This window comes from Numida meleagris, chromosome 5, assembly GCF_002078875.1.
Source record: "Numida meleagris isolate 19003 breed g44 Domestic line chromosome 5, NumMel1.0, whole genome shotgun sequence".
Taxonomy (NCBI): Eukaryota; Metazoa; Chordata; class Aves; order Galliformes; family Numididae; genus Numida; species Numida meleagris.
This window is the reverse complement of record NC_034413.1, coordinates 62,492,774-62,520,556: the sequence shown is the minus strand read 5'-3', so window position 1 is coordinate 62,520,556 and position 27,783 is coordinate 62,492,774. Positions and strand designations below refer to the sequence as shown.

General features: G+C 49.1%; 1 protein-coding gene across 2 annotated transcripts; it reads right to left on the bottom strand.

The window, feature by feature from the left end:
• On the bottom strand, positions 1 to 23,899 carry LOC110399236 (TGF-beta receptor type-2-like). Of its 2 annotated transcripts, XM_021397576.1 has the most exons (8): positions 23,497 to 23,618; positions 12,911 to 13,079; positions 10,149 to 10,299; positions 7,814 to 8,016; positions 4,663 to 5,477; positions 4,333 to 4,474; positions 3,185 to 3,312; positions 1 to 454 (listed from the first exon to the last, which is right to left on the bottom strand). In XM_021397576.1, the coding sequence occupies exons 2-8, from the start codon at positions 12,915 to 12,917 to the stop codon at positions 242 to 244; spliced, it is 1,659 nt and encodes a 552-aa protein (XP_021253251.1). In that variant the 5' UTR covers positions 12,918 to 13,079; positions 23,497 to 23,618; the 3' UTR covers positions 1 to 241. The 2 variants fall into 2 exon arrangements, with proteins under 2 accessions (XP_021253251.1, XP_021253250.1); XM_021397575.1 differs by lacking the exon at positions 12,911 to 13,079 and having other exon boundaries at positions 23,497 to 23,899.

The window sequence follows — 27,783 nt, the reverse complement described above, 5'->3', positions numbered from 1 at the left end:
TCGTTGATAAAAGATTAAATGTTATTGTTTTAAAAAATAACGAAAGCAATGCTTTGCATCATTCTACATTTAAAGTAAGTACAAAATCAGTTCATATATAGTGTCGCACTTAAAAAAAAAAAAAGTATGGATTCCACAGTTCAGCCCATCTGTGGGAGGAAACGGACCTAATAAATAAGAGATGCACTAGATCTTGGTTCCGTTTCATGGGGCTCTGGTGCTGAGGCTTCGTGCCGCTGCGTCACGGCGTGCTCCTGCCCCCCTCGCTGCCCCGCTGCTCCCCGCCCGCACAGCTCGTTTTGCCGGCCTCGTTGTCCGTGTTGTTGTTGAGGATGTCGTCGCAATCCATCTGCGCCATCAGGTTGAAGCGCTCGGCCACGCAGTGGGCGGTGAGGCGAGCCTCGGGGTCGTGGTCCCAGCACTCGGTGATGGTGTCGCACAGGAAGCGCATCCCCTGCGGGCAGAGGGGTTGGCGTTAGGAGCTGAGGGCAGGAAGAAGAGGAGCGAGATGCTGACCTCAAGCTTTTACGCTTTGCTGGGCTTCCTGCAGAAACGCAGCAGGTAAGTTACGGTACGTGCCAATGTTTGTGCTGGTAACGCTTGTGTTAGAGCAGCGTCCTGAAGGCTGCTTGTGATCACTGTGAGATAGGGACTTAACGCATCCCCCATCTCCTCAGCCTTGGCCGCTGAGATAGAGCACCCTAAATTCAGGAGGGAAGGGCAGGTGCAGCCGGTGGCCCACAGGGCTGGGAGCTGAGCCCGGGTCTGGGTGTCCCCAGTCATAGGGGGTTGGGTAGGGGAACCTCAAAGGCAAGTTTGGAATTAAACTTCTTAATGGGACTCTGTTTCAGCAGCTTTCTCAAAGGGCAAGCTGCGCCAAGTAATAGTTCAGCGCTACGATGAGTGGTTTCTCACCACAAAACAATGTCTTCTGTGGGATGGGGTGCTCTTCAGCGTGCTTCAGAACGTGTTCAGTTCCTCTCACAGTGGTTCCAACCCCCAGTAATGTCTCCCTTCAGAGAATTACACAAATAGAAAGAGAGTCCCAGTATTTTAGGCTCAGGGACAAAGCATTGCGCTGGTGTTTTCCCCCTTTGAAGCTAGCAGCAGCAGCTGTGTTGAACCTTCCTTTGACTCTATCATTCCTGTCATGTGCTTTTTTCATCACTGTCAACAGAAGTTGCGACACAGTGGAAAAATCATTATTCTAAATAAAGCTTCGTGTTTTTTTTTTTTTCCATGGCTTTGTGCAACTTAGTTTGCAACTGAGAACCAGAAAGGATGAAGGTGAGAGAACTGTGTGAGTCCTACAGTGATGGGCTGCAGTGTCCCCTGTCCTGCTGGCCCTTCCCCTGACCTCACTGTTCTGTGCTGAGCCTGTTGGACAAACCTTTCCCTAATGGACACAGATAAGAGAGAACAGGATTGTGCAGTGGAACTGACAGAATGCGCTTTGGGAAGCCCCATTGTGCTTGCTAAGCCAGGTTTCCGAGGGATGCTGAGTGCTGTGTCCAGGGAGAGTGCTGCAAGTGTGTTTTTAGCAGCAGTACTGACTTCAGCTCCCACTGCTCCTCCTGCCCTGCACCAGCCCTTCGGTTTTGTCAGTACAAGTGGTCGTGGATCAGCTCTGGGAATTTATCTGGCCAAGAAGACCCCACTTTTCTTAAGAGTAGGGGGTAAAATGAGGTAGGAGCACAGGCATTTATGAGTTACCTGCGCTGCTTTGGGGGATAAAAACTGGCTTTGTTGTGCAGGTGGCAGTCAGCTGTGACCCCAGTGATGTCAGCTGGCAATCCTAAACCAGAGTCCGCAGCTTGGGCCCTCACTTGGTTGGGATGGAGCCCTGTGGCTGAACTGCAGAGGTAGCATTTGGAGCTGTGCGTCCCCCTGTTTGCTTTGATGGGAACGCCAAATTTTAGAACAGCTTGGGTTGGAAGGGACTTGAGAGGTCATCTAGTTCCAGCGGGCTGCCAACACCTGTGGGTCCATCCCTTTCAGGCGTCTCATCTTGGTGTCAGCCAGCACATCCTCCAAGCAGCAGCGCCTGGAGGACTTCTGCTGCCTCCCAGCAGATGGTGCTGCCCTATGCTGCATCCTGGGAACGTAAGGTAAAGCCGGGTTTGTAGGGAGATGCTTCCGACTGATAGCAGTCAGAGGTAAAACTTTCAGGAACACAACGTGGCTTTTAGGTTTCTCATCCCCAGTGAATATCAGGTGGTCTAATAAAAGCCACTGCATAAAGATCATAAAACTGCAACTCCCCTCTTGAAAATTCTGGGTTTACGTGCCGTGTGACGGAGGGAAGCAGCGTGTTTTGTGGCTAGATGGTACAAAATGACCTGCAGTGATCAACACCTGAATACTTGCAGGGCTCTGTGAGCCCACAGGCTCCATATCTCAGCTTGTTTTTTGGGAGCTGAGATGTTGATCAGTGTATGGTGATTTTCTCCAAGGCTCGTGAAATTTAAGAAGCAGCGCTTCAGGTGAGATCTGAAAACTGTGCTCAGCCCCTCGTGTCCTCAATTCATGAAGGAAAGCACTGGGGAAGAGAAGGCCCTTTGGGAGCAATGTTTCTGGAGCTGGTTGTTCTGGGAGTGTTTGTGGATAATTCTAGCAGAACATGTGTTGTTACTGCTGAGGTTCTTCTATTCTAGAATGCTGGGCTATGCTTTGCATGCTAAAATGCTGTGCTCTCAGGCCCTCTGAGCTAAAGGCAGGTGGAATGCTTTCCCTGGGGAAGACCTGAACCCAGCAGTTTCCCTGCTGCCAGCTTCTTGCGTGTCTTCTGGCTGTTTCACTCAAGGGAGGTGCTGCCTGTCTTCCCCTTTCCTTGTACAAGTGGAAGTCTCTCTTCCCATATGTGAGGTTCAGGATGACCTCTAAACTTCAAACTCCTTGACCAAGTGGGCGGGAGCCCGGATGCTCCATTTTTCAGCATCCACAAGATAACCAAATGTTATTACTTAGCATTCATAGCTTCTGCTCTTGGCCATTGATTCACCAGCTATGAATTCTGCTGTACCCCTGGCTGTTGGCTTTTACGTACCGGGGAAGTGGGTCTAGGGGAGCTTATCTGAGCTCAGCCAGCCACGCTGATTTGATTGCAGCTTTAATAATCTTCAGGCTGGGTCAATGGAGCGGGACAGGATGGTGTGCATATCTCAGCCAGCTGCTCCTGGCTTACCTGGTGCACCAGCCAGCTGCTAGGGATCTCGGGCCGCCCTCTGCCGTGCAGCACGATGTCTCTCATGGTATCCACGCAGGGCTGCTCCTGCACTTTTGACCCAAAAGGCAGCTCATAATTCTTTACCTCTGCAAAGAAGCAATGGCAGTGTTATAGGATGGTTTTCACGCGCTCAGTGCATTGATTTGGTGTGGCCTGCTGGGTGAGAAGAAACTTGTTTTTATGAGTCTGCATAAATAAACTGATCTGGAAGTAATTTAGAATTTGAGTGCAGAAGGGTTGCGCCGGGTTTTCAGGTAAAGGTTGTTTTCAGAGATGGGACCGATGGACTTTCCTGACCTCTTCCCTGAACCAAGGACGTGTACTGGAAAGAACTTGGTCTTCCTATGGGTGGCATGCAGGTAAAATGCATTAGAGTTTCTGACAGCAGTGTCGTTCCCAATCCCGAGTATTGTGGTAACTTTAATTCAGGTCAATGCTGAACTGAGCTAAAAAGAGAGGAGGGAGCAAACACTGGAGCAGTTAATTCAGTGTTTTGCCCCTCATGCATCCTGATGCCAGGATATGACTCTGTCAGCAGCTGCAGTTTGAGAGTCCCCATTGCAACATAAACTCCATGGTGTTGTCTTTCAAAAAAAATAAAAAATAAAAAAATTAGTGCTTGTGGCTGGGGAGGAGGAGGCAGTTTGGGTTCTTCCCATTGACTCCGATGTCTGCTTCCTCCTGTGTGACCAGCACTAGGAGTTGGATGGCTTCAGTGCTGTGGCTTGGTTAAAACCAATGCGCGAAGCCACTGTGATACGAGGAAATGCCAAACCCTGCGGCAACCACCTGCTTTGTCCTGGAGCCCATCCTCAGCCATCCACCCCTGGTACAGCTTTCTCCAGCTGCAGCCAAAGGTGTTATGGTCACCTCTGCTGCTCCTCAACCGCAGTGCCAGCCCCCGAGGTGGGTGGCTGGGTGGAGGTGGGCCCCAGGTGAGGTCTGTCACCAGCTCTTAGCAGCCACCTGAAACCAGGTCCTGCAGTGGACCGCTCTGCATTGAGGTGGAGCACTGTCACCACCAGGGACACGAGTGAAGGAAGAGCCCTGTACGTAGAGGAAAGGAGCTAAGAGGTGCAAGACAAGCCTGGGTGTGACATTCCTACCTCCCACCACTTCACATCTGGAGGCCATCTCCCACAGAACGAGGGCCATGGAGTAGACATCCATCTGCTTGAAAGACTCCAGGTCTTCCAGGTTCACCCTGGACTCCAGGACCTCTGGAGCCATGTACCTGGCAGTGCCCACCTGCCCGCAAAGAAGAGAGGTTAGCAGGGGCTGGGGAGCACAGGGGTGAGGTCTTATGCTGAGGTTGGCATGGTGTGGAGACAGTCCTATTTGTAAAGGCCACGTCTTCCACCCAGGGCCGTGCATCTGATGGCATATGCATGCCTCACAAGGGGCACTGTCCAAAGAATACTGATGTTCCTACTCACCTGCCCGCTGTTGGCAAAGTCATCTGCCGTCAGTGAGGGGTCGAGGCGTATGGCAATGCCGAAGTCACAGATCACGCACTCCTGCTCGTTCTTCACCAGGATGTTGGTGCTTTTGATGTCCCTGTGGGCAATGGGGATTTTCGGCCGGCCGCAGGCGGTGTAGTCGCTGTGGAGGTGGGCCACCCCATTCACCAGCGACCCCGCCATTTTTTGCAGGTCCATCCAGCTCAGGATGTGTCTGGAGAGATAGTCCTTGAGGTTGCCCCTGCTGTGGTAGGCGGTGATGAGCCAGTACTCCCTGCGCGGCCCCGAGCCCCTGTCCTCAGCCGTGAGGAACTGCAGGACGCTGTCGTGCTTGAGGCTGGCGTCCGTGAAGATCTGGCTCTCGTTCTTCCAGGAGGAATACTCCTCACAGGGGAAGATCTTCACCGCCACTGTCTCATACTGCCCCGAGCTGCTGTGGTTCAGCTTGGCCCTCCACACCTCCGCAAACTGCCCCTTGCCCACCATCTCGTCCAGCTCGATGGGCAGCAGCTCAGTGTTGTGGTTGAGGCTGTTGGCGCACGTGGGGTTCATGGAGGCTGGGCCATCGTCCATCAGCACGGACAGCTTCTCGTCCCGCTCGGCGGCCCTGCCCGGCTCAGGCAGTGCAGGACCCTGCCCCTGCTTCCCAACCCAGCTCTTGGTCCTCTTGCGTTGCTTCTGCGTGCGGCAGAGGTAGAAGATAACGGTGATCATCACCGCCACCAGCAGCGGCGGCAGGAGGCTGATAGCGGCCACCGGGATGACCTCCTTGCTCTGCAGCATGGAGTAGCCTGCGGGAGGGAAGCACGGAGGAAGGAGCTGCCTTGAGGGGCCCCGCGACATCTTGTTTTGATCGCGCGTAGGAGGAAAATATGCAGGGTGGTTAATAAGGCGCAGCCGTTTGCGGGGCGGTAATGCAGGCTGCACACAAATCCCATCTGAGCAAAGAGTAAGAACCCAGATGTATGCAATTATTGGAGAGCCATTCATTTTAGGTCTGCAGTTAGGGCCTGCTGTCAAGCGAAGGTGCGGGAGGCCAGCCCTGCACACTAAGCTGCGGCCTGCACCCTGGTGCGGCCATAGTGCTGTCACACTGCTGGCATGTGTGGGGGAACCGGGGCAGAAATAACAGAGATAACACTGAGTGTATCAAATATCTGAGATCACTGCGGCCTGGGGTTGTGCTGGAGCCCTCCTGCCTGTGGAGGGTGGCAAAGAAAACCATGAGAGATGGTGCCATAAAGGAGCATTGCTTCAGCACTCTCTGTCACAAGCTCCTTAAGGTCTAGATCATCTAGTCCCACCATCAACCCAGCAACGCATCACTTATCATTGCAGCACAGCACTGGCACTGCCTGGGCAGCTCCCTGTTGTTTCGTGGCTTTTAAGCCCGTCTGCCTTCAGATCATCGGAGGGGGGAACAAAACCCTAACCCTTGCGCAACGTGTAATTGTGTGATGCTTTGATGTTCACAATTCCTGGAATAAACATGCTGACTTCAGTAGGGAGATTCAAGTAAAATCTTACTCAGAAGTTTTCCTGCCAAGTATAATAACCCAGGGGAAGAGGGATAAGAATCATTCCATAAGCAAAACTCTTGCTGCTTGACCTCAGTATGTGCAGATCATAATTCAGGTTCTGGAAAAACAGAGCATTTTGCTATTTTCCTTGGCAAATTTCAAAAAACGTGCTGCAGCTAATTTCTGCGAGGCTGTGAAAGCGTTTCTAAAATAGGCATCAGGTTCAAACCACAAGATCAACCTAAACTGATATAAATCAATAACTAACTCAGGAATATGTTTATTTTGGAAAGTGCGAGGCCTGGATATCACCTACTGCATTAATGGCTTTTCCCGATGCTTAAGATCCCATCTCTGAAACCCTGAAGCAAGAGAAGAGATTTTCAAGGGCGTTGCGTGCACGAGTCCTGAGAGCAGAAATCACTGCAGATTCCTTCTTGAAGATGCCCCTTCCTGATGCCACGGGGGGGGCTGCAGCACAGCTCCTGTCCCTGCTGCTGAGAGCAGCAGCTTCTCTCTGTTCTCCCTGCAAACAACCGCGGGGCTCAGCCCACGTGCTGCCCAGCTCTGGGTTTTGGTGTTTTGGATGCTGGTTGGCACAAGGAGGCTGTTTGTGAAAGTCTTGGCTGGGGGCGGCATTTCCAATGAGCCAGTTGTCGTTTCGGTGTGAAATTATATATATGCCGGCACCAGCTTTGGGATTAGATTATCTCTCTCTAGAAGCGTGTGTACCTGTTATGTTTGGCTCGGCAAGCAGTGAAGAACTGCCAAATTTAGCATCATTTGCTTCCATTAAAAGTGGCTTGTTTGTTCTAAGAATTTGCATTTTATGTGATATTTTTTTTCCTAGCTTTGTGGAAGAAGCTGTGCTGCTGGCTCGCAGGTTATACTTAGCCTCACGTTCAGCGTCTCATGAATTATGGAGAATGAGAGGGGCTTTGCTTTGCCACTGAAATGAATTAGATGCCTGATGGGCACTGGGACAGATGCAGTCCATTTGGAGCTACGGAGTTTGGACAAGGCCCCAGAGCTTCAGGATCTAGTTAGCAGCTTTTTCAGAGCATACGACCCTCACAAGGAACAGACGCAAGCTGCCTCTTAGTGAGAGTGGATTCGTAGCTCCAGTTGGACCTGCAGCCATCTGCAGGGAAAGGGCTGCGGCAGGAGAGTGTTCCAAGCACCACCCGGCTGCTGGGTGCCAGCCCTGCTGGGCACCAGGGGTTCCCCTGGGTCTGCTGCTGTGGGATGTGTTCAAGCATGATTTTTTAAAAAGCCTTTGGAGCATAGACTTGCTCTGGGTTACATCAGCTTTTGGGTTCCCTGGTTGATTCACCCTGTGCCAAAGGGCACAGCCTACTGAAGGGCACAGTGGATTTTCCATCTTCTTGGAAAGGAGGGAAGGGTGAGCCACTGGAAAACTGTTGGGCTCAGGGCAGTGGTAGTGGGGTACAAGTGTTACCTACCTCATACAGGAGGCCAAGGCAGACATTGCATCTGTGCCCCGTTTCTTGAACACGCAAAACTGCACGGCTCCCAGCATGCGACTTATTTATCATTAGCATTGAGCGCTCCTCCTCACTTCAAATAACACCAGTGAAGGTACTCACCGTTGGTATGATTTTCGAAGATAAGCTTATCGTTGCACTCCTGCTCATCCACGCAGCCGCAGATGTAGATGATGCCATCCTCGCTGGGCTGGTGGGTCATGACGCAGCGCGAGGTATTGTAGTTGGGGACCATGAGGTTCTCTATGGGGCGGTGGGGGTTGTGGCAGAGTGTGCTGATCCTGATGCTGTCGTTGTCTTGTCTCCTGCAGGGGCCAAATGAACCAACAAAATGTTAGGCTGCTGGCACGGCCATCCAGGGCCGCCAGCCCACCGTCACCTGCACGTCATCTGAACCCTGCACTGATCACCAGTTCTGTGCTGTACATGGGAGGACGTGTCAGCGGTGGCCCTGATGTAGTTCTCATGACATGTACTTTGGAGGGGATTTCTTTAATCCTTTTCTCTCTTCCGAATGGTGAAAGAGAAATTTCTAGAGCACACCAGTAGTGAGACTTGAGCCAGACACTCCATTGTTTCGCACAGATAATTCACAAACTTATAACCAGCTGTTGGGTCAGGCAGGGAGTGTTGATAAGCAGATCTGCCTCCAAACCCCCAAGCATGAACTCATCTCCACCCCTTGGTGAAGCTCATTGAGCACCACCAGTGGCCACTGCCAATTGCAGCACGGACACGGTGTGATTGAGATAAGAACCAGCTGGGCAGAGAATGAGCACATTAAAACTGCATTGCTCTTTGGATGCCTCATGGTTAGTCTTGCTGGTAGCCAGGTTTTATTTTATACCATGGGGTATGGTCCTTGTGGAAGGAGTTAATTTTGAGAAAACTAAGATAATGCAGGGAAATAAATGTCTCCCTGTTGGGGCTTGCTCTCTCCCATCACTAATTGGGTTAATAGGTGGAGGAAAGAGATTATAGAGGCAGGGCTGTGGTGTGGGAGGTGGTCTTGTCCTTACCAAGATAGGTGAAGGAGAGGTTTGGGGAGCAAACAGCAAAGCTAGAAATGAGGGGACCTAGATGATTCATAGATTCAGTTAGGTTGGAAAAGACCTTCAGGATCATGATGTCCTTTTGGGAATAGCTGGGCATGCACTGGAGCATATTCCTTCTAGAGTGAGTAGTGGCGACTGCAAAGAGCTGGAGCCTGGAGATGGGACAAGCTGCCGCTGGGAAGGAGAGCTGGAGCAGAGCTAATTGGGGTGATTCACATGGCATGAGGGGCAGCAGCTGCATCAGGGCCCGGCAGACCTTCACCTAAGGTGGATCAGCTTATCTCCTGTAGAGCCAGCGGGCAATGAAGAGCTAATGAGGAGCAAGGAGCGGCTGCTGAGGCAGGGTGCCACTGTGGACCCTCGTCTCTGGAGGAAGATGGAGGTACAGAGAGATTTCACCATTCTTGCTGAGTCAGCTGGGAAGTTGGAAATAGAACTGGGGGAAAGAACTTAAATTTGTCACCCTTTTCCCACTGGAGCGGGTGAAACATTCCCGTCCTCTCTTCTCTCCATGTTTTCTTGGGACTTCTTGGGACTTCTTTAAGGTCTTCTCCATATCTGTGTGCGGGGAAATTTGGGGCAGAGGCGATCTTGTTTGTTTGTTTGTGTTTCTTGTTGCTCTTCTGCTTTTGTTATTTTTTCCAGTCCATAATGCAACAATTACACTGAGGTAAAAGTCCACTGAAAGCCAGGCAGTCCAGCGTTCACACTAATTAGCAGGTTGAGATAAAGCCTAACAATACGTGCCTCCCAGCTTTCACTCTGGCAGCCGAATTAGAAGGGACAGAGGAGAAAATCACTTTGGGTAGACTCAAAATGCACTTTTGTTTTAGTTTTGCTCATGGGAGACCAGAAAGTTGGAGGAGGAGCTCACTCTCCTGGGTGTATGTTCGGTCTGAAATGCCAGAATGCATTTCATTTCCAGGCACTTCCAGCAAAAGCCAAAATGGCTTTTCCCTGGGGATGGTACCGCTGGCCTGCACAGATGTCCATGCCCAAAGTGGGGACAGACCTCTGGGGCAGCAACTCTGCCTCTGCACCCGGAGCAGGCTTTTCCCAGCCTGATGCAGGAGGGCATCACAGCTTTGGGCATCAGGTCTGCTGGCTTTGCACAGCGGGCTCAGCTTACAAAGCTTAATTCAGATTTATGTGCGTACAGAGGACCCACGGCATATTCGGGGTGCTGTGTCAGGCATTTGTATGCATAATTTATTTAGAAAATAAACCACTCCTAATTATAGGAAACACCCAATTGCATCTCAGTTATGATTACGATGGAGGCCATGGGGGAGGAAGAGAAAGCCCTCAATGATTTTGATGGCACGCTGTCCCCACGGGCACGTTCCCACCAACCAACCCTTTCCCCCCGCATCCCAGCTCACCATATGGCCACGCAGATCTCAAAGGGGTCCTCGCAGTAGGAGTTGAGGTTGCAGTTGCTGTAGCACACCTCCCGCTCGCAGGCCGGCGGCGTGGAGTCGCACCACTTGCACAGGTTGGTCTTCAGGCTGCGGCGGGCACCGGCACAGCAGGCTGCGGGCACAGGGGACAGCAGTTGGCCACTTTCAGTGATTTTCAGCCCAAAGTGACTCTCTTTCTACCCGCATTTGTTCTGCCCCGTTGCTCAGTCCAACGTGTTTCAGCGGATGGCAAAGCCTGCAGTGAGCTGATGCGATTACGCTGGCCCCATCGAGGCAGCTCCCTCCAGACGGGAGCAAGTTATCCCTATTTTTAAAGGAACTATTCTTGGTTAAGGAATAAATCCCAGCTAAATTTAAACTTCCTGTTTTAAGGCTGCTGGATGTGTTTTTCTTTTTTCTTTTGATTTTTTTTTTTTTTAAATGAAGCCACTGAATGGCTTACGTAGAAATGTCCTCGATAAACAGACTCAGCATCACTCAGGTGGGAACCTGAACTACAGCAGCTACTTTGTAGAGGTGTGGGCCACCTGTACTTCTTGCAGTGAACTTTCATTGCAGGTGGGAGATTGCGTGGGAGGTTTTAACCCTAAACAGGGCAGAAAAGCAGTCATTTCTATAGGAAGTCTGCCCAGCTTTAAGCTGCTCCTTTATAACCTCTGGTGGTGAAGTACCCAGGGGGAAGAAAGGTATTTTCTGAACAGATGCGTTCTTAAGTACAAGTTTTGTGGCACATGGAGACAGAGCCCAGTGCTCCTGCTCTTCCCTGGGTTCCCTTCATTTTGGGATCCCAGCACAACTGGGCTGCTCCATGCTGCCCTTGTGTCCGAGGTTTATTTTGGGCTGCTGAGGCTGGAAGGTCTGTTGGTGGGACAGCAGGGGATGGCCACTGCTACATCCGTGCCTGCTGGTCAGTGTCCTCCTCTGCCTGCACTGCCCTCACTGCCCAACACCCATGGTGGAAGTAAATAAATAGCTGTCCCCAGCTATTTATTCCTCATTCCACAGGGCTGATATTTACTTATCGATGCCCCACAGGAGCACAGTGCCAAGCTCAGAGTCGCCTGCACTGCGGAGAGAGGTATCTGGGGCAGATGAAAGAGTTAAATATGGAAACGAGAGCCAGAAATACAGTGGTAACCAGACAAAACTCTTCAGAGACAAATTGTTCTAAACTAGCTCAGCCCTCCATGCCGTTATCTGCAAGAAAGGTCAGAGCAGGAAGACATCTCTTTTTTCCCCTCCTTATTCTCCCACTAAACTCAACAGAAGTGCACAAAGCCCACTGCGAGTTTCTCCAGAACATTGTGTCCTTGAAGCACGAGCTCGTAGGTGCAACTGAGCTGCCACATCACTCGTCTTGGCCCTGATGAGACCCAGATGAACACTTTCAATATTAATACGCGGATGATTTAATAAAGCTGCACGAGCAGTAAAAGTAACAATGCACTTCCATAAAGGGGTTCCAGATGTTGCCAAGGCGAATGCTAAACATCAAAATACAAACTTCAAAAAAAAAAAAAAAAAAAAAAAGCTGGATAAGCAAAACTTGGAACAAACTATAAACTAATTAAATGTGGGCTGCGTTTTCAAGAAATAAATTGAAGCCATAAGGATGTGATGTGAGCCAGTGAATAGTACCGTTAGCCAAAGTTACTGTGGAGAGGCAGTTGGGAAGAGGGTTTGAAGTCACCAATGAGGTGGGCTCCCAGTGAGCTTGGCTCCCTATCAATGGGAAGGCCTGTTCTCCTGTGCATGAGAATGGGATCAAGCCTTCTGGTATCTATAACTGGGACCCCAGAGATGCTACGGGGAGAATACTAAATGATTTTTAAGTAGAAGAAGGAAGGGAAAAGCTATGCCAAAAGTGCCTCCCCTGTGGCAGCAGCAGGCTGATACCACCACCCGCGCTGACCCCAAGCAGGGTGAATGAGCGAGGTGCAAGCCTGGGTGCGGGGAGATGGAAGCTCAGTGTGTTCACTACGAGGACAGAGGAAGCGCTTTGTAGCCAAAGCAGTGGCACGTGCAGGCGGTTTGCTCTGCTGCAGGGCTGAAGGAAAGGCTTCGGTTCTCAGATCTTCTCTTGCCGTGCTGTTTGGTGATAGCCCAGCGCCAGGTGGGCTTCAGCAAAGGCACTCGGTGTGAGATGCTAAGGCACCGCCCAGCTTCCTCCTGCACTGGAAGGCACCAGAGGAGGAGCTGCTCAGGTCACCTCCACGTGAGCTTCGAGTTATGCTCCATCTTTCAGTAGTAAGTTGTCCTTAAATTACATTTAAGGATGAGGCTGGGGTGCAGCAGTGACCCATGGGCAGGTCGCTGGCCGTGGGCTGGAGGTGTGGGTGCAGCACGGGGTGCTGGGCTCAGCCACAAGCCCTCTATCTGCTCCCAGCTCAGGAGCGGGCTTTGCGCTGGGCTGTGCTCCATGGCTAATGACACGGCTCTGCAATAATGGAGCCGCTCATAAAGTTGTTATGAGAACAAACAAATTCTTTCCCTCTTATATACAGTACTTGTTTCTGCTCGCTCACTGTCCCATGTGAGACTGTGAGGTCTTGTCCCCGTTGCTCCTGAGCTCTCACGGGCAGGATGCAGCAGGGCAGTTCTTACATCCCCAATTTCCAGAGGAAGACGTGCAGGGCCGGGCAGCCTTCTGGCAGTGTCCAGAGTGAGCTGCTTAGCACGGCCCCAGATTTCCTGCTTTGGGACACCAAGCAGAGCTAACAGACCCGACATCCCACTTCTTGCTCCTTAAGGCTTCTCCACGGACGGTGGCAGCACGCACACAGCACTGGGTTCAAGGGAGCAGCTCGGCCCTCAGGCCCCGCATCGTCCCGTGTAACAAATAGAGTACCTGGCAGCAGGCACGTGGAGCGAGGAGTGAGCCAGTAATGTTTCCTGGTGAATAAAAAGGGGTTGATTTTGATTGCATTAGACATCAGCGCTTCCCGGTGCCAAAAAGACGTGCAGTATACGTTTCTGGTGTGTTTGGACCTTCTTCAAACAGGCTGGAAACCGACTTACTCTACTGCTTATATTTTGCTTTGTGAAAATAACTCTTTAAATGAAGTGTTTAGCAAATAATGCTCAGTGCTATTACAAGGTGAGCTGGGTATGGATTGTACCAGCGGGCTTCTCAGATCTCTTTCAGATGCCTGAATGACATCACAATCTAGCTTCATTTTGGGGAGACGAGCTTGGTCGAACGCTGTGTGTCCTTCTGCTTTGGCCATCTCCAGTGTTGCTGGGGAACCTTCTGCACATGACCTGCGTGGCAGTGCAGTGACCTCATGCTGCTTTCGGACTCAGGGATGTTTCATGCTGAGGTATGGTGAGGATGTGGCCAGGGAGGTTTCATAGCATCAGTAAGGTTGGAAAACACCACTAAGATTATTGAGTCCAACCATCAGCCCATCCCCACCGTGCCCACTAACCATGTCCCTCAGTGCCACGTTTACCCTTTTCTTGAAAACACCCAGGGATGGTTTCTGTTTGATTTCGGTCAGCGGATGCTTTGAGCAAAGTGGTTGCTTTCAGCAAGCTGGTCTAGAGGGAGGTGTCCCTGCATGTAGCAGGGGGGTTGGAACTAGATGATCTTAAAGGTCCCTCCCAACCCAAACCTTTCGATGATTCTATGATGATTCTATGTCTTTGCCTATGGGTGAGGACAGAAAAGTGATTCTCTGTCTGCTCTCAGAACTGCTTGGATCCTCCATCCTCTGGCCACCACCACATCCACCTTGTTCATGCTCAAGGCACTGAAATCAGTCAGGAAGCGTCCCCTGCAGGAGAACTCCAGCTCCCTGCCCCAGGCCCTGCTTTCTGCCCCTCTGCTGGGGCTGGGCGGGCTGCGCGGGTGACTGTCGCCCGTGTTGTGCTCTCACTCATGTTTAAAAACAACAACAGCTCCACTGACTCATAGATCCTACAGCCTCTGAGTCATTTTTTATTTCTGGATTTCACTGCTCTGCCCTTTGCAACGAGGGGAGCTGCATGAGCACTCGCACACACACACACACATCAAGTTCACATTTGTTTTTCCCCTATAAAAACAAAACCATTTCCATACCATTAATGAAACAGAAATGATTTGACTTTGCGTTCCCTGGCTTTTATTTTCCATTGTATAAACTGTGCAGATGAAATAACGATGTCTGTAAAGTAAACCTCCCTCTCTCTGTTTTTTTTCCCTTCCCTTTCCCTTTCCAGGCAGCTTCTTTTCGAAATAGCAAAGAGTCACTTACAGACTTGGCCCCAGAGCTGCGCTGGGTGGGATTAACCCCTGCATTCCCAGCTCTGCTCCCCTTCCTGCTCACGCTGTGGGGCAGAGGCAGCACCGGCACCAAGGAGTGCCACGAAGCAAAATGGGGCGCAGGGTGGGCAGGGAAACATTGGCAGGAGAGCGATGTTCTTTCACTACAAGAAAGACATTGAGGCCCTGGAGCTTGTCCAGAGAAGGGAAATGGAACTGAGCACAGTCTTATGGGGAGCAGCTGAGGGGACTAGGGTAGTTAAGACTGGAGAATGCTCAGGGGTGACCTTATGGCTCTCTACAACTCCCTGAAAGGAGGTTGTGGGGAGGTGGCAGTCAGCCTCTTCTCCCAGGTTACAGCAGTAGGATGAGAGGTGATGGCCTCAAGTTGTGCCAGGGGAGGTTCTGGTTGGATATTAGGAAGAATTTCTTCTCAGAAAGAGTGGTCAGGCACTGGCACATGCTGCCCAGGGAGGTGGTGGAGTCACCGTCCCTAGAGGTGCTCAAGAAAGGTGGAGATGTGGCACTGAGGGACACGGCCAGTGGGCATGGTGGGGATGGGTTGGGGCTGGACTTGATGATGTTAGTGGTCCTTTCCAACCTTAATGATTCTATAACAAGGAGAAAGGGATGGGCAGGTGCCTGCAGAGGGAGGAAAAGAGGAAGAAGGGGTCAGGTGCAGAATGCTGGGCTGAAAACCTCTTTTTTAGGTGTGCAAGTCTTTTCCTGTTGAATCTGGCAGTCCCTGCTTGGGTCTTTTCCCACCTTGCTTGCTGGGGCACCAGTGCTGACATCTCAGCCAAACATCCCCTCTCCACACCATCCCCACACCCTGTGCTAATTGATGCCACATCTCGTTCCTGCTGCTCGTGGGGCCGCTATGCTATTGCAGGGCACCCTGAGGACAACCAATGGGCGATGGTACTGCTTCCTGGAGCAGCAAATGCATCTGGTTGTGTGAGAGTGTGCTTGGGGAGAATGGAATGGGATGGGATGAGCAGGGAGCGTTGTACCCTGAGCATTGCCTTCGAGGCTTCCAAAGACAGCACGACCTTTTTTTCTATTCACCCATCTCACACCCCACATCCCTCCGCACCGGGTCAGATGTTTCGCCAAAAGCCAGTGGCCAGGCGGGTTGGTGACACAGCTGAGCTATCGTTGCTCTTCCCGGACTGGGTGATGTGTTTTATATTATTTCTCTTGGATTTATTAAGCATTATGTAACCAGCTAACCAATCCCGCATGCTACGAAATCGCTGCCGATTTCATGTCAGTGGAAAGCAAACAAAAAGCGTTCTGAAGTGGCAGAGCCGAAATTCATTTCCACGTTCAGAGCAACCCTTGGAGGATTTCCCCATCTCTTCACCACCAGTTTGCATCCAGGCACTGCTGCAACCCATTAGAAAAGAGTTATGGAAAATTTGCTTGTAGCACACAACAGGCTGTTATAAGCAAATCTTTCTTTACTCTCTGCACGAAGCAACTAAGACGAAGGTTATTTTACCTAATTACTTGTAAGCATCTTTCTGGATTTTGTGATACTCCTTGAAATGGGTTACTCTGGTATGCTTCTCTTTTAGCTGGAGGATTCCTTTGAATAGGAAAACTGCTTGCTAATTGTACCTGAGGTCACGGAGCTCCTTCCAAAACAATGGGGAGGGCACTCCAAGCTGTGCAGCTTTGGAAGGGCTCTGAGCACCAGGTGAGGCAAAAGCGATGCCTCCATTGGGCACTGCTCGGTGTATGCACTGTGGCTCTTCCAGGAGCCTTTCTTGTCAGTGCTATGGACATCGTCCTGGCCATTAACGCTGGTTTGCACACAGTGAAGTTGAACTGAGGATGGAGCAATGTAGAACGGGTGAAATGGCCTTGCACTGCTTTGTTTGCTTGCTTTTTCTCTCTGTCTTTGAAACAATCAGCGATACCTGACAATATTCTTCTACTTCTGAACCCGTGTAGCTGTGCACTAAACCATCAGCCAAGCCAGCTCTGGGGGAAGACCCTGCTGCATGCTATTAGCACCATTTTTTGGTAAACCCAAACATCCTGCAGCACCTGCATCACCCCGTATTCCACCGGGCAGCTGAGCCCAAACCAAGCTGCATTGGCGTGGCTGGGCTAATGGACTGAGGTGGCGGCTGCCTGCATTCAAAGGTGCCACCAGCATTGCCCACTGGTGACAGGTCAGAACAGGAGGTGCCTCCTGGGGTGGGGGGAAAGCAGATTTTTCAAGATGAAATCACAGAGTGCAATATTCATAAATAATTTTAGCAGCTCTGCCAGTGCCTCTGCTGAGCTGGGACTTGGCAAGGTGAAGCAATGCGTTGGCACAGGGCTTAGTTAGCATGTGCCCCGTGAAAAGCACCCTGTGATGAATGGGATTCACGTGCTGCATCCTTAGAGGTGCCCAGATTGCAGCCCTGGAGCTGCCTTGGACCCAGCTTGTCCTAAGTCACTGCAGGTCCAACAGCAAAAGAGCGAGCCATGAGTTGGCTGCAGACATTGCTCTGCTCTGCCTTTGACTGCTGCAATCCAAGGAAATGTACCGCACAGCATTTTTTTTTCTTTTCAATTCACATCATATTATGCCCGGTAATTGTCTTTGAATATGCTTTACAGGCTCTGCAGGAACCTGGACCTCTGTGGGTAGCTGGAAGTGCAACTTAAAGATACCATCCAAATAGGTAAACATCTCAGAAACATTATCTGGGCCACATTTGGGCAGCAGGATTTGCTCTATTTTAAGTGGAAATGCTTTGCTGATGGTTTAGATGAACTTCCGGAGGAGTTTGCAATTCCTGGCACGTGTTTGATTTGCCATCTGTTAGGACTTTGATGAGTCCACAAAGAGACGTTCAACCGGAGCTGCTCTGAGTATTTCGGGTGGACTTTTGTGATGGACCGGTTTGCGTTGGTTGGGTTTGCATTGCTCCAGGTCCTTGGGTGCTTGAAGGAGCAGGGCTGAGCTCTGGGGTGAGATGCGCCAATAGCTTCCCACCAGTGCACCACCACCAAGGCATTCCAGCACTGCCTGTTCTTTACGTCTGCTAACATTACTGTGTAATGTTGAGTTTTGCCCTCATTTAGACCGGATCTAGCAGTAATTACGCGCTCTGTGCTGTCAGAGGGAACTTCAAATCCAGGCTAGCATGGATACAGATGCGAAAATCTTTCTTGCTTTTCCTAAAGCGTCCTCCATTTAGCATGTAAGTAGGTAAGTTGGTCTGCTCTCTGTGCCCCTGGTAGGAATGTCTGCCACCACCTCCAAACAGCACCAAGTGCCTCTTGACATATTAAAGACACGACAGGAACCGGGCTCCCCAGGGATGCATGTACCTTGGGGCTATTTGAGGGAGGATGATTAATTCTGCTGCTCATGGCTCTGTGTCACTTCCCTCTGCATGGCAAAGGAACTTGTCTGCTCTCGTGCAATGGCTGGGGCTAATTTTGGGATAGATCTAGCTTGGAAAAAATACTTTAGGCAGCGAGACAGCGGCTGATTCAGTCTCTTCCAGGCTAGACGCTGGTGTTCAGATGCTCCCAGGCAGCAAGTTCTCCAGAAACATCAGGCAGATGTCCCTCATCTTGTCCCAGCTGCACTCCATGGCTGAGCCAGACCCTTGTTCTGCATGAGCATAGGCACTCTGGTGCAGGATGGCTGAAGTCAGGAGGGACCGGTGACAGTATCTCCATCCCCAGCGTTGCTGCAATGACCATGTGTCCAGATTTGATGGCTTTGGAAGTCCCAGCCAAGGCAGGGGTTGAAATGGGAGTGGGGCTCTGCAAATGACACCCAGCATCAGCTCTCTATTGCAGTTCGTTTCTGCTGATAGTTGCAAATCGCACACTGGAAATGTTGAAAAGGCTTTTTTTCTTTTTTCCTTTAAATCGTGGCTCCAGCTGTAAACAATCCTGTGTACTCAAAGGCAGCACTTTAGTGAAGGTATGTTCCCGGACCTGCCTGAGTCCACATGGGCAGTAGCCAGAGGGAAGGTTGCAGGGCACAGCTGTATACACTAATTGCCCCACAGAGGAGAGGTATTTGCTGTGGTATAAATCAGCTGCCTCTTGTCAGGCCTGTTCCCAGCTTATCAATGGGAAGCAAAACACTGCAGTGCAGCAGCTCCAGGAAGGGCTGTGTCCTGGAGCAGTGTAATTGGTGGGAGCATGGGCTGCAGAGGCGATTACAAGACAAGCGGGCTCTCCCACTTCTCCTAAAAGCTTGACAGCTACCAACAGCTGGCAGGAGTGTTTCGGCCCTATATGGGCTGTCATTAAAAGATGAACCAAAGGGAGGAAAGAAACATGACTCTGATGACCTTACAGAGCCTTTCTGGAGGCAGGGTCACAGTGGTCTCATCCTTGCAGCCACCCCTTTTTTTCTCTCTGAAGATCCTTAAGAAAATGCTTTCCCACATGGGGGTCCAGCACTGAGAGGAAGATGTAGCTCTGCCCCATAAGGCAGGCAGCCATCACTGGTGTTGTCTGCCTTTGAACTGGGCCTCTTCCTGCGTGAGGCTTTCCCTTGGCACACGGTGCAAAGCATTAGATGTGGAAAGAACAAACTGTGTGGGAGCTGCTGATTTCATCTCCTTGGTGGGACTGTTTTTTTAATAACAAGATGAGATGTGGCACTTCCCTGAAAACATGACAATCCATGGGAGAGTTCATTAGTTTATGGCAAGTTGCAACAGCGTGGAAGCTGTCTGAAAGCAAATGTTACCGCAAAGAGTTATCACTAAGGGGAGAGGAAAACCTGTCCCAAGGAAATAAACTTGATGGAGCAATATAAAGCTGTAGAGGACAGGCAATAGAGTTGAATACTTCCTCAGAATAAAAGTTTCCAGCCAACTGTTTTTAATGCCAGTGATTGCTCTCTGCCTATTCAGTGAATACCTGGGACACATCTGCTCAGGACTTCATCTCTAAGAGGACTAACAAATATCATGACTGCAGCTGGCTGAACCTTTTTACTTTTAATGGCTGAACCATTACACAAAAATGTCTTTGTGATCATAGAGACATTCAAGGCCAGGTTGGATGGAGCCCTGGGCAGCCTGATCTGGTGGCTGGCAATCCTGCCCACAGCAGGGAGGTTGAATCTAGACGATCTTTAAGGTGCCCTAAAACCTAAGCCATTCTATCATTTTATGATCATCATCCAATATTGATAACGACATTAAGAGCAAAAACTGGCTTTAGCTTTTTTAGAAAAGAGTGTGTTTTAATTTCAAGTGCTATGGAATTATATCTCTAAAAGGACTTTTCTCTGCAAATTTAATTTAGGTGTGCACTGCTGGTTTTCCTTCTCTTAAGTCTATGTAACTTGCATCAGTGGCAGAAAATGCAGTACCAGGTTTGGAGAAGCGTAAAAGTGAATTCAAGGCAATCTGTCATGCTCCTTGCTGAGTCTCATGCCAGTCGCAACACTGCAGAGGATTCTGGTCTTATATTGCCAGGGCTTTCCTTGTGCTTTTCCCTTTACTTGGGAATATGTTTCTCCAAAGTCAAAGCAAAACAAGATGCTTCTTGAGAAGTTTTGTTGTAGCCAGCCCTGCTGGGTTTGTGATGGGTAGCACTCACCTCCATACACTGCATGGCCTGGGAGAAGGGCTCTGTTCTTTGTTGCTCTGGATAAGTCTTGGACTGCTGCTTGGAGCCCATTCTGCATACGTATGTATCTGCTCGTGAAATAGAGGGCAACCCTTCATCGTCTTCCTCTCCTTCATCCTCTCACTCATTCATACTTGACGCTAGGTTCCTGTCTCTGAATTGTTGTGTGTTGTGGTGTGATCCTGATGGCTCCCCTGCCCGAGGGGCTTGCTGGCATTTCGGTGGCAGTGCAGCCCCTGGTTCTAGCTCTGGTGACCTTAGAAATAGGAGACCAACTTCTTGAATGAGCTGCCTGAGGAGCCTGGGATAGGTCAGAGAGGTCTTGAATGGATCAAAAGCCAGAGATGTTTCTCTGACAGCCCTGGGTCTCCCAGTCATGATTTATGAATTACATACGCTCTATATGTTTAGCAAAAGAGGCTCAGTGGGGAAACAGGAACTGGTTTGTGCAAGCAGGGAAAAACATGCAGCTTTAGAGAGCCACCACCCAGCAAGAGATACCACCTCCAAATCTCTGTGGAGCCATCAGGGTGCCACGTGGGAAGGACAGCAGAAGGATGGCAGAAAACATCAGGGTGTGTTAATGGGCCATAATTTTAATGGGAGATGGTTACAGGAAAACAGAGACCAAACCCACGAGCTGGGAGCTGTGGACTCAAAGGAGCACACATGCAAATTTCCCTCTCTGAGAAGCTGTATGTTGGGTTATGAGCCAGCTACAACCCGTGCCATGGGACACTGGGTTGTGTGGCCACAGCCTGGTGAGAGGAGAAGGGTGACAATCTCCCAAGCTGAGTTGGCAGCAGGCCTGTACTCCCATCCAGCTCTGGGCAGAGACAACTTAAAAGGCAATGGAGAACTGGGAATGGCATTGGATAGTCTTGTGAGGATAGAATAGGCCTCTCCAGTGCCACATCCTGAGGTACGACTGCAAGCCATGAGTGAACACGCTTGCTGAAATTCCTGGGCAGACATTCCCCTAGGAAAACTCCTAATTATAAATGTGAAGGCCAGAGCATTCCTGTGTGCACAGTGCAGTAACCCCATATCCAACCTGTGACTTCTGGATGGGCCCTGGTCTATCTAGCAGATAGTCTTGCCGTTATCAAAGTCTTTGAGCAACAAAAACCCACTGCATTCTGCATTTGAGTAATTACCTGCTGGAATTACTTTCCTACGTTGTGATCTAACTAAAAGCACTTTGTTTCAGCTTCCAGCATGTGAATCTTGCTTCTCCTTTGTCCAATGGAAGAGGAATCCCTCGACATCAACTAAAGGCGGCAAAATCTGTGAACCTCCACTGCAGAACAGGTTTTCCCACATTTGCGTTTTTTGTTGCAGGCTCCTCTACTAGGTAGGAGGTGAAAAGGGGAATCAGGGAAATCCATGAGCTGAAATTTCAGCAATTTGTTGCTCTACAGCCCCTTTTTTCCATTGTAAATGGACCAAAGAAGTCAGATACGCTGTTTGATGACCATGCTGGTGATTGAAGGGATGGGGACGGTCAGCGTGGAGCCCATAGTTGTGTCTCAGCAGCCCTGGTGTGACCCCTTAGAGAATAACAAACTCTTTGAGGACGCTCAGTTGGCACTCAGGGATCTTTTCCGGGATAACCAGGCACCATCCGGCCGTTTTCTCTGCGGTAATTCCTAAGTCTCTGTGCTAAGAGGAGCTACTTTGCTGCCGTCACCAAGCCACTGCTGTCGCTCTTTGCAGGGAGGCTGGATGGCTGTGGGGATTTGGTGCTGGAAGAACAACTGAATGCGTATTTTCAGCCATTTTGGGGAACTTGCCGTTCCCTTCTCTCTCAACGTCAAAGCAAAGTGGGCCCCCAGGGTGCTTTTACTGTCACAGAATTACTGTAATGTTGATATTAACACTATACTCGATGGATGGGAGGTAGCTCCAGTAAACATATATCACTGTTGAGCAAAATCAGAGAGAGAGCGCCTTGGCTTATTTTTTTTTCCCCATACCGAGACAAATGCTGTCATCCTATCATTCACGTAACCTTTCAAATGAACTTAGTAATCATAATATGTTTTGGTTTGGCTTCTTTCAGATTAAAACCCTGCCTTTTAGAAAAAGGAAACCATAAGTTAAATAACTCCAAAATTAGGTATTTCTGTAGGATAATTAGTGGTCTTCTTTCTTACCAAAAACAACCCAAAGCTGTGCTTTAAATAATGCCTTGTAGTAATTCCTTCGGTGCTGCTCCGAATGTGATTAATTTAGCAGGATGTTATCAGTATAGCATCCTACACTTCAGCCCGTACTTTAGGGTATTATCTGCAGTGAGGACTACTACGCATTTCTGCAACATTTTGAAAGTTGGCCTGACCTTATGTTGTAAATCCCCCTACGTGGGGCTCTCTGCTTCAGAGGTCGCAGCAAGAGTTGTGTTTGCTACAAGGAAATCACCAGCCGGCTGTGTTCTTTCATTCCCCATTTCTGTAGATAGGGGGACCCATGGAAAGTGAACGCAGATACACATCCCTGCCCCCCGTTGTTTCAATTGGATGCAACTATACAGGCACTATAATCCCAGCGCTTCATCGCTTTGTGCAAAAAGCAGTTTTAGTTGCAGTGAAAAATCTGTACCAAGGGGAACGGGTCTGTATTTGGAAAAGGGCTTGCTGCAAAAAGCGAGCAAATACATAAATATATACTATATAGGGGTATGTGTGTGTATACACATACATCGATGCTGTATATACAGAACGGCATGCACACATACTTAGGAGATGTGTATATAACGCTCGCTCATATACAAATCTACTCCCTGTTACGAAACAATCATCGGGATATAAACAAGAGACTTTAAGCCTCGGATGGGCACGTTTTCAAGCGCTGCTGGAGGGTTTTATCTGCAGTCCTGAAGAAGTGCTATCAAAACCTAAACAGGGTACTCATTGCAAAGAAATCTTTACGTAAGTGCTGGAAAGGTTTGCCGAAGAACCAGATGTTGTTGCAAGGACAGCTCTCCTCCCCCTCCCCGCTTCTTTCCGTCTTTAATAGTTCGATTAATGCTGCGCATAAACCCGGGCTGATAAAACTTCACCACATCTGGACACTGTTGAAGCCAGATCATTTCACGGTGCGCTTCGGTCGCTTTTAATCTTCCTCAATAAAGTAAAAGCTTCCACCAAGTCATGCTAACCGACGTACAGACTTCTGCACTGTAAACACTGACATCTGGGAGCTGCTCTCGGCGAGCACGCAGCGGTCTCTGCCGAGCCAAGCGCTCGCCCTTCTCCGTGAGAGGAACTCACAGCTGATGCTATCGGAGCAGCACTGCGACCAGATCGCTGCGAAACTCTCCGCTATTCCCAACCCTCCGCCTAATTGCCGTCAGGGGAAAAACCAACAATTTGCTATTTTTCTGGAGGAAGGAAAACAAAACGGCCTCTCTGCTTAACACTGCCCAAGCAGAAACATTTTTCTACTCACAGAAGGACAGCAGCAGCAAGGAAAGCAGACCCGGTCTCCTCCGGCAACCCATTTTCCGGATCCAGAAGCCCGGCTTCAAGCTGTTGACCCGTCCATCATTTTGCCTCTCCGATGTCAACCCCACAGCCCCGAATTCATGAGGCTGCCGGCTGGGAAGGCGGATCCAGGCGCAGCGAGCCCAGCTGTGCGTGGGGTCCGCCCAGGAACTGCAGCTCATGAACAAACTCAGCCCAGCTCTCCTCATGAAATATATACAAATATGGGAGGGGGGGAGCTGGGGGAAGAGCTCTGGCTCTGGGAAAAGAGTTTGGTTTTTCCAACTGTGGAGCTGAGCTGCTCTGAGCAGCCCAGGGAGCTGTGGAGGGGACTTTGTGTCTACTGCTGGCATCTAACCAGAGTGGCACGGGCTTGGCCACAGGCCTCTTCCATCTGAATAAAACACGGGAAGGAACACTGCAGTACTCCGATCTGCCATTAATTCACTGATTTTTCCCCTTTTAGAAATTGACTCTGCCTTATAAGTAAACTACAATGGGATATACCTTTAATAGGGATAAATGGAGAGTTTAGGGCAGCTTCTACAGAAAGATGGCATCACTATGAGCTCAGCCTAAAGTAGGCGCTTTCAACCCTGTGTATCCTGATACATTTTCCTGAATCAGAGCCTAAAATAATAACACAGAGCATTTAAATAGCTTCTTTCACCCCAAGACCTCAAACTTGCTTCACCAAAAAATGGGAGAAATATTATCCCCACTTACAAAAGTGGAACCATGAAATGTGGCAGAAATCTGACTGGCCGTGATTGTTCATTCAGTGGCAAGAGTAAAATCCTCAAACACTTGTCCTGTGTTCTGCCCTCATCCTTCATAACGTGCTGAGATAATAATCAATGTAATGGAGGTGGGGCAGAGAAAGAGATCATGCTGTTAAGATTTTTTTTGCAGCCAAAATACATGTCCTAAAGGTAAGACTAATTTTTTTTTTTATTAATTGCTAAATACAGCTATTTCCTAGCATTCTAAGTCAGTAAGTCTCCAGCTTCTTATCTATCCATTTGTTTTTTGTTCATTAATCAGTGTGTGCTACAGATGTGATGTGTGTAAATTTATGCTTGTGTGTATGTCGGCTTGTAACCAGTGGGCTTCTGCTCAGTTGAATTTGAAGGGCCAGTTCCCTTCTTTGCATGAATCTTTTTGATAAATTGTACCCAATGGTTTTCTGTATTATTTATGTAAGCTGTCCTGTTAGGGGGTTAAATAATGGTATTTTTTTCCCTTTTTCTGTGTTTATGAAAAAAGGGAAGGTGTTAGATGAGATGGGCATTGGCTCAAGTCTTAAGAAAGGTCCAAATTTGTTCTCCGTCACCTAGCTCTATTTAAATCAAGCTGGGCATCTTTCTGTGCGCTAAGTGCCATCAACATAGAAGGGATGAGTTGGCCTGAGTTACAACAGCTGGTGAATGGCTGTTTGGGAATAAGGACAAGAAAATATTTAGTAAACTTTGAGAAAGACACTATTTTCCAGTCAGCATATTGAAATTGCAGTTTGCACAGTGGTTTCCCTTGGTGATCTGCCAGCTCTCTTCTTTCTGACTTGCAGCATTTCAGTGTGCCCACGGACCACTCAGGCTGCCAGCTGGATTTTCAAGCGTGAGCCCTTCTGTATGTTATGAGGAAGCTGGGTAAGGCTTTTGCTGGGTACGCTGCACATTATTCATGATCAGTGGGAGCCCTCTTTAAATTCAGGAAGGATCCACTGCTATGCCAGGAAACTTGGAAAGGGGTACTGTCCCCAGCAGGAGACAGGGGGTCTTTAAACAATAGTGGACATTGACAAAACATGCCTTACATTGTGGAAGTGCAGGCGCAGGGGACTGAAGTGGTGGATATTATTTTTTGAACTGCAGAACCTGAGATGGCAGCAGGAAGGCTGCGCAGTGCCCCTGCAGCCAGGTGCCCAAGCCGTGGGCAGGAGAGAGTTTTCCTTTGTTCTTCCTTTCCTTCTTCCTTTGTGAAGAGTAATCTTAGGGAAAGATTTGAGGCTTGAGCCTAATGAATCGTAGAATCATTAAGTTTGGAAAAAACCTCTAGGATCAAGTGCAACCCCAACCCATCCCATCATGCCACTAACCATGTCCCTCAGTGCCACATCTCCATGGTTCTTGAGCACCTCCAGCGACGATGACTCTGGGATTTAGCCTGAAGTGCCTAAACTCACATCATAGAACCTTGCTTCAGTGAGAGAGCACAGTGACCTTTGGAGTAAGACACTGCAGAGCAAGAAAAGATAAATGGTTCTTTTTATTGTTGACTTGTTTATGCCTTTTGGTGTAAATTCTTCTGCTGCTCTGTTAGTGACCTGGAGAGCCTCATAACTCAAGACGTACTGAAGATTGGATTTAAGTTGAGGAACATAAGGTTTCTGCAGGGTGATTTTTAAGTTGCATTTTGGGAGTAGTTTTCCTTAAGTTCTCATTTAGGAGCTGGAAGATATTTACCAGAAAATTAAAAGAAAATTTTGGCCACCTGAAACAATATAGCCTGAGTTTCCACTGCGGGAAGGAGGGGTCTGCAATCCATCAGTGGGTTAGAAGCTCCCACCACAGGCACTAAACAACCCTGTGCAGGGCACCATCAAGATGGACATTTGCTAGAATCAGGTGAGTCAAACTTCTTATTCCCAGGGCCAAAGACATTAATGTGACAAGGGATATGAAGGGTGAGAAAGGGAAGGAATCACATAGCCATGACCTATGATGCAGACATATATCACATTAGACAGTGCTAATGCAAGGTAGAGCCAAAACAGCTGAACTTCTCTCCTTGCCTGCTGGAACCCAGAGAACATAGCAGGGCATTGGTTTTAATGTCTGACTACAACAAATGATGCTGGGTTTTCTTCTGCAGCAGTAGGTCTTCCCTTGACCTGCCCAGTTGCTTGCACATTAGGTGACTGCACTGATATCTGTTGCATTTACTTAGTTCCTTTCTAATCTGTTGATATTTGTAGTTATCAGTAGTGATGCTGAGACTGAGTCCTGAGCTTCAGATAAGGGATGGGACACCTCCCCATTCGAGGGCAAGCTGAGAGAGCTGGGACTGTTCAGCCTGAAGAACAGAAGTTGAGGTTATGGAAAGGCCACAGGTGTTAGGAGACAGATGCAAAGCATACCCACTCTTCTAGCTGCTTTTGTTTAAATTCTCAGTAACAAATTGGTGGCTGTTGTTATTTCTGTTATCATTTAATTGTAAACACTTCTAAGAAGTTGAAGGGATGAGAAAATCTAAATAAAGTTATTAAAAACTAGTGTTGTGGCAAAGCGGAGATTATCTGAATGATGTCCCATGAGTTATGGTGGATAGTTTTTGCCAAAGTTGTGTTAATTCCTAAAACAAAACAGACAAAAGAACCAAGGAGGAAAGGTAGAGCAATAACACACAAAACCTTACTAAAAACACCAGGAACTTAGTTACAAGGTAATATACCTTGCTTAGCTTTGTTCAGTCAAAAAGCAGCTTATGCAGAGTAAGAGCAGGATTAAAAATAATACAATCTAGAAAGAGGTAGGCTCTCTGTTTGCCAGAGACCATGCTGTGAGTCAGAAACAGCTGAGAGGAAGGCAATGAGGCAGTCTGCATCTCCCCGTATGGTGCCATGGGTAAGTGGCTTAGAAAAGGCAAAACTTGCAAAAAAAGGAGCAGTAGTGTTTGGTGAACCTGGGATGTTCCTTTCTTTCTGTTAAGGAAGTCAATGGTGCTTTGACTGGAAAAGATTCTTTTTGAGAAAATCGGTCTCTCCAGTGTCAGTTTCAGAGGCTGAAGGAGCTTGAACGGAGGAAGCCAAGTACAGCTTGCCCTGTTATGGTTGGAAAACAAAGGATATGTTGCCTCAATGGGACAGTGTCATGCTTAGAGTAACCTGCAGGAAGTCTTACTCACCTTCGGAGAGGAGGGGGTCCAAAGAGAGCCTGACAGCACACATGGCTGTGTCAAGCTAGGGGGAAACACTAATACTTTGCCCAAAGCTGTGCAAGTCCTGGCAGCGCTCCTGAAAGCAGCACCATGCTGGAACCAGAGCTGGCTAAGGTTTGGGTGCCCTGCCATGCTACCACAGTGAAAATATTTATTTCCAGCTTGGACGCTGTTACAAAATCTGACTAACACTCAGCCTTTCAGTTAGTTCATAGAAAAAGTTGTGCGATCTGCTGGTTAGACCTGGAGACAGACGTTCTTGACTGCTGAGTCATATTTGCAGGCTTGTCGATCACCTGGATGGAGAGACCTT